The sequence below is a fragment of the Elephantulus edwardii genome, unplaced genomic scaffold (assembly GCF_000299155.1).
Source record: "Elephantulus edwardii isolate Elephantulus edwardi_28Jun2011 unplaced genomic scaffold, EleEdw1.0 scaffold00038, whole genome shotgun sequence".
NCBI classification, from domain to species: Eukaryota; Metazoa; Chordata; class Mammalia; order Macroscelidea; family Macroscelididae; genus Elephantulus; species Elephantulus edwardii.
The window spans coordinates 19,648,150-19,654,734 of record NW_006399788.1 but is presented as its reverse complement, the minus strand read 5'-3'; the positions used below and the strand labels follow the sequence as shown (position 1 = coordinate 19,654,734).

General features: G+C 41.6%; 1 protein-coding gene across 1 annotated transcript in view; it reads right to left on the bottom strand.

Annotated features, from left to right (window-relative positions):
• Positions 1 to 569: 569 nt before the first annotated feature.
• LOC102857360 (chromosome unknown open reading frame, human C8orf74) overlaps positions 570 to 6,585 on the bottom strand; it is a 70,179-nt gene continuing 64,163 nt past the window's right edge. Inside the window, exon 4 of the mRNA XM_006884881.1 lies at positions 570 to 806. Within this exon, the coding sequence (XP_006884943.1) occupies positions 570 to 806 (237 nt within the window). The remainder of the gene's footprint in view (positions 807 to 6,585) is intronic.

The window sequence follows — 6,585 nt, the reverse complement described above, 5'->3', positions numbered from 1 at the left end:
TTACTTGGCTCTGCAATCAAGATTTTTTTTTACAAAATTTTATTTTATTTTATTATTTTGTGTGTGTGTTCTATCAAATCAGATCTGACTGGTACAGGAGGAAATTGTTCCTCCTTCTCCAGCAGAGCACCTGGTGGATTCGAACTGCTCACCTCTAGGAATGCAGTGTGCAATCAACATTTTTGGCATCAGTGGTCAGGAAATCAAAAGACAAATTGCACTGGGGAAGTTTGCTCTCAGGAACCACTTGAGAGTGCTAAAGAGTAATGATGTCAGTCTATGGACCAAGGTGCACCTGATTCAGGCATGGTCTTCCCAATTACTTGTTATGCATCAGAGAGCTGGACAATAATTAAAGACTAAAGACAGAGATGGACCAGAGTCCGTCATCACTCGGGAAATTTATTTAGGTTGGACTTTCAGGTTGGCAGAAAGTTAATTCAACACAGAGATAAGATGCTGAATATTTCTCTGCTTCTTTAATGTCTAGATACCTCTAATTTATTGGTTGCCAAGAATATCACATAATACTGTCACAACTTTGGATGGCTCTTCCTCAATAGGCCTTTCTATTTCTTTGCTTTTGTTCTCTTTCCTTTGCTTTCCTTTTGGGGTTTTAGAGGTTCCTCCTGTCCTGACTGGCCAGTGGCTGAGGGAGGGAAAGGACTGGGAGGATTGAGATTTAAAATCTTCTTCTGAAGTTTTAGATCCAAAATATCAAATGCTACCTGAACCTCGTACTGCAACAGCTCCTTCAGGCATTCGATCTGGATGTGAATGGCCTCATTGACGAGGTTTTCTAACTCCTGGAAGAAAGGGAACATTATTGGTAACAGGCTTTGGGGAAGAATGGGTCGTTTCAGATGGAGTCCCTCAACCTGCATTCAAGTCTCAATTCAATCACTTCTTTCAGATCCACTCTCACTTTCTCTCCTGTACTCTGTGCCTTGAGAATACTGCAACAGTACTTTGATCTTTGCCTTTTGATTGAGTTCAGCCAATGAGAGGTAGAGTCAGAAAGCCCAGGGAGTTCTGGTAGCGTAGTCTGTAGGAGATTGTGCTGCTAACTCAAATGGTGGTTCAAATCCACCAGCGGCTCTGTAGGAGAAAGATGGGTGGACAATCTGTGCAATTAACAGCCTCAGAAACCCAATGGAGAGTTAGGAATGCATTGGTTCTGACGGACGTGAGTTTGAGAATTTGACAGGAAGCCTGAGGTTGAGAGGAGAGAAAGATTAGGATGTTTATTCTTACAACAACCATCTGGTCGGGCTGTGTGGTCTCTCTAAGTCACAGCTACCATTACGTGGCCCTTGCCTATAGTTATAGGTCCAAGTAATTTTTGTCTTCCCTTCCCCTCTTCAAGCTTTGGATGGCAGTTACCCTGTTAGTGTGTGTCATTTGTTCTGGGTCTGTAGGCAAGTCCTATATCCCTGATTAACTCCACTTTCTGGGGAAGGCAAATTTCATCTAGATATCATTACTCTCTTTCTCTGTTTCACCCTCAGATCTCAAAGTCCTAGTAGCAACTTCATCAGAGGAGATAGGAAAAATTGTGAATTGGGGGGAGAGGGTGGGCAGGGAGTAAAGTACAGTAATGAATGAATGGAAAAAACGCTAAGTCTCTGTAAACTTTCATTAAAATTAATTTAAAAAAAACCCAAATGGATGCCAAAAAAGTGAAAAATTGCTTCAGCAGACACTGGAAAGAAACTCAACCACCACTTGCAGGGTTAAACAGGTGACTCTCTTGTTATGTGCCATTGAGTCATCTGTCACTCATAGCAACCCTATAGCTTTGAAGCCTGCCCTCTCCTGAACCAATTTCACTGTCTCTGACACACCTACTCTCGTTACCCCAGTCACTGTGTCAATCCTTTTCGTCCGGGGTCTTCCTCTCTTGAGCCGTCCCTTCATCCTTCCGAGTATGATGTCCTTCTCCAAGGACTGGCCCTTCCTGGCAAGATGCCCAAAGTATGTGAGACAGAGCTTCAAAATCCTTGCCTCCAAAGATCAGCTTGGTTTTTATCCTCTCCTGGACAGACATGTTAGTTCTCTTGGCAGTCGATGATATATTCAATACTCTTCTCCAGCATCACAACTCAGAAGCATCATCTCCTCTTCTATCACTCTTATTCATTGTCCAACTTAGTCTGATTCAAGTAATTGTGAAGACCATGGCTTGGATCAGGTGCCCCTTATTCTCTAGACTGACATAATTTCTCTTCAGCACTCTGCAGAGATCCTTGACAGCAGATTTTCCTAATGTAATTTGTCTTTTAATTTCTCAACTGCTGGTGCCAAGAGAGTTAACTGTGGAGCCAAGTAGGCTGAAATTGTTAACAATCTCAATCTCTTCTCTAGCATGATGTTGCCAATTCACTCAGTGTTGAGAATCTTTGTTTTCTTTATGATGAGCTTCAATCCAGATTGAAGACTACAGCCCTTGACCATCTGTAGCAAATGCCTCCTCAGTTTCAGCAAACAAGTTTGTGTCATCTGCATAAGGCAGGTTGTTGGTGAGTCTTCCTCCAATCCTAATGTCACATTCCTCCTCATAGAGTCCAGCCTCTTGAGTGATCTCTTCTGCATATAGATTGAAAAGGTATGGAGACAGGACACATTCCTTTCCTGATTATGAAACATGCAGTGTGTTTGTGCTTTCTCTGGGTTTCCCATTCTTCTCGCATTGGTTAGCCACAATTTGTTGTGACCCACACCTTTGCATTGTCAATGCAACACAGATAGGCATTTTTCAGGTACTTTCTGCATTCAGATAAGATCCATCTAATATTAGCGATAAAATCCCTAGTACCACAGCCTCCTCTAAACACAGCTTGTATTTCTGACAGTTCTCTGTCCATATACTGTTCCAGTCACTTTTGGATACTCTTGAGTAGGATCTTGCTTGTGTGTGATATTAGTGATATTATTCAATGATTTCCACACTCAGTTGGATTAACATTTTTTTAAAAAATGGGAATAAATATTAATCTCTTCTAGTCAGTTGGCCTCCCATAGCTCATCTGATCTTCTCTCATTAGTGTTTAAAGCTTCAAACCTGTTCTTCCTGAGATGTTTTTAAATTCAGGTGGAACAGACACAAAGTCAATCTTCGGTTTTTGTGGATTTGACTTCATTTTCTTTAGCTTCAGTTTGAACTTGCATGTAAGTTAAGGAATGCTAGTATTATGAAAACATGAACCATGTACCTGTATTTTTCAAAGTTCTCTGTCTAAGTATTCAAATAGCAGTTGTTTTTGGTACTGTCAAGTTGGAACCAACACACAGCTGACTTTCTATCAGGTTTTCCAAGGTAGTAAATCACACGGAAGGTGATTGTCCATCTTTTCCCCCTCAAAGTAGCTGGTGCCTTTGGGTTGTCAGTTTAACTCCCTAGCCCTAAACCACAAAAGCTCCCTTCCAAACAACAGAGAACTTATATCTCTATCCAGGGTGTCTGGGATCATCTCTTTGAGTATTCAACTGCCTGGAAAAATATTTTTTTAGGTTTTAAATTTTAACTTAAGATCTCATGAAATACTTTATATTACTTTATTTTTTTTAAATTCATTCATTGTTTCACATTTTCCTCCCTCCCCCAGATTTTATATTTATTCCAAAATATTTCTTGTGTATATGTAATCTTCTTCTAAAGAGAAAGTTAAGTTCTAAGATAATAAAGCATCTGCCTTTGACTTGACTCTGAATTGAGTTGACTCTGAATCACAACAACTTTATTGTATCAGATTAGAACTAAGATACATCAGGTTTCCAGTGACTCATTCTTCAGAATTATCAGATCTTTCTTCTGAAGTGCCTCTCCATGACCTCCAACCTCTCATTTTGCAGCTGAGCACAGAGGAGGGGCTTTGTTATTGTATAGTATGGAACGTACGTGTTTGAGAAGCATAACCCGAAGAAGTCTTTTGGCATCTGCTTTTAGCTCCTCTATTTCAGAATAGTCTATTTCAGCGAGCTCTGGTGGCCTTGTGGTAAGGAGTAGAGCTGACAATCCAAAGGCAAGCAACTTAAATCCACTAGGTGCTCTGAGGGACTAAAATGAGCAATCACCTCCTGTGTGCTTGGCTGCCTTTGAAAACCCACTGGAGGGTCAATTATGAGTCAATACCACCTCATAACAGTAACAGAACAACAAAAACCACTTTGGAATACAGCTGTGAGTTTGTGAAGTGCTGTGATTCTTTCCCTACCTAAAAACATACATATACATACACACTTGACCTTTGTGGTGATGGTAGGAGAAGGGAAGCTTGCTGACTAAAGGGAAGGGGAGAGTAGCTATAATGCAGAGGGAGAGGAATAGAGAGGAAAAGGAGAGAGCAGAGTTGGAGACATGGGCTGGAAGATGGAGCAACAAGTAAGTGTCGCTGCATCCAGTAGGGGAAGGGGACTCTGACCCTCAAGCTCCTCCAGGCAGGGCCTACAGTGAAGTGGTGGAGGTCTCATGGGGAGCGAGAGCATGAGAGAGGTTAGGCCAGGTGCATGGATGCAGGCATGGAATATGAAAATGGTTCCTTTCCATTTAGGCCTTGAGCAAATGTTCTTAGAAGAAGGCCTCCACAAGGGAACTGAAGTCAGGCTGTCACTTGGCTTACATTGGATCCTTGTTAAATATCCCAGACAATAATATTGCATGGCAGCGTGATGTTAGCCAAGAGATTTAACTTTAAAAGAATATCATCCATTCCATTGTGTTAATTGTTCTTTAGAGATGTTCTAATTTTTTCTTTTAAAAATTCTACACTTTCTGGGGCCATTAACCAGCTGACAATTCAGATACCAACAACTTTTTGGAACACACAGCCCCTACGAGCTCCCTTACCCTCGCATTGCAATTGCCCCCAGAACACGTACACACATGTGCATAAACACAAGCACATACATGTCCTTGTGCTCAAAGATGATGCAGCGGTGATGATATCAGTGCTGACATATAGCTGAAAAAGAAATTTAGACTCTGCTAGGCCCTTAGGAATCTAGAGTCTGCCAGGCCTTTAGGCCCACCCGGATAACTACTGAAGAGCTAGAAGCTGAGACCCTGGCTCCGAGAATCCCAAGGTATTGAGTTCTGCCTAAAGTTCAGCCCAATTTCCTGGATCTGTAGGTTGTTTCTTTTAAGTCCTACCAGGACCGCAGCCCTAGCCTTTTGCCCACCCCACCACATCACTTTCTGAGCCATGGCCTCATCATCTTTCCTGGCTGCATAGTGCTTGCTCTGTTGGCAGAGGATGGACACTGGGGTCATTCCTGTTGGCTCAGAGCTTAGGCACTTTCCTCTACTCCTGGTGCTTTCCCTTTTGTTGGAATCTATTATCAGTGAAAATATTATTGTTGTTGTTACGTGTCATTCATTGAGTTGCTTGTGACTCATAGTGAACCTATGTAAACTAGCCCTGAAATCTGCCTATCCTGTGCCACCTTTATTGTCTCCAATATGTCTATCCCTATTACCCTAATCATGGAATTAATCCATCTCATCGATGGTCTTCCTCTCTTTCTCTGTTCCTTCACCCTTCCAAGCATGACGTCCTTCTCTAAGGACTGACTGGTCCCTCCTTGTAACATGCCCAAAGTATGTCAGATGGAGCCTCAAAATCCTTGCCTCCAAGGAACAACCTTGTTTGACCCTCTCCAGGATGAATCCCTTTGTTCTCCTGTAAGTCCATAATATGTTCAATACTCTTCTCCAGCACCACAGCTAAAAGGCATCAATTCTCTTTCTACCATTCCTAGTTATTGTCCAGCTTTTTGATGTATAGCAAGCAATTGTGAAGACTATAGCCTTTATCACGTGCACCTTAGTCTCCAGACTGATGTCGTTGCTCTTTAGTACTCTGGATAGGTCTCTGACAATAGACTTTCCAAATGCAATTCGTCTTTGGATTTCCTGACTGCTGGTACCAAGAGTGTTGATTGTGGAGCCAAGTAAACTAAAGCTGTTAACAATCTCAATCTCTTCACCATCTATCATAATGCTGCCTAGTTAGCCTAGTGTTGAGATTCTTTGTTTTCTTAATATTCAGCTTCAATCCATATTGAAGCCTATAGTCCTTGTTACTGTACAAAAATCATGGACTTTGGGATCAACTAGACCTCTCTATACGTAGAGGCTACTACGGGCTAGCTTTGTGACCTTAAGTGTGTTAATTGAATGATCTAAGTCATTGTTGACTCATCCTTAAAATGTATACTTCATCAAGTGGTTAAATGATAAGACATTAACATATGTACAGGATGTGGTAGGAGCTTGATACCTTTCAGTCTCATATGAGCAGATGAAGAGGCCCAGTCTCAAAATCCAACACAACCTAGGAAGATCTTTTGGTTAAGAAATTCTTACTGGTAATGGCCAGGAAATCTGGAGGACAGCCAGCTGGCCAACTGACTGGAAGAGATCTATATTTGTTCCCATTCCAAAGAAAGGTGAACTGACAGAGTACAGAAATAATTGAACAGTATCATTAATATCACATGCAAGCAAGATTCTGCTGAAAATTATCCAAAAACAACTGGAGCAACATGTCAACAGAGAACTACCAGAAGTGCAGGCTGGGTTTGGTA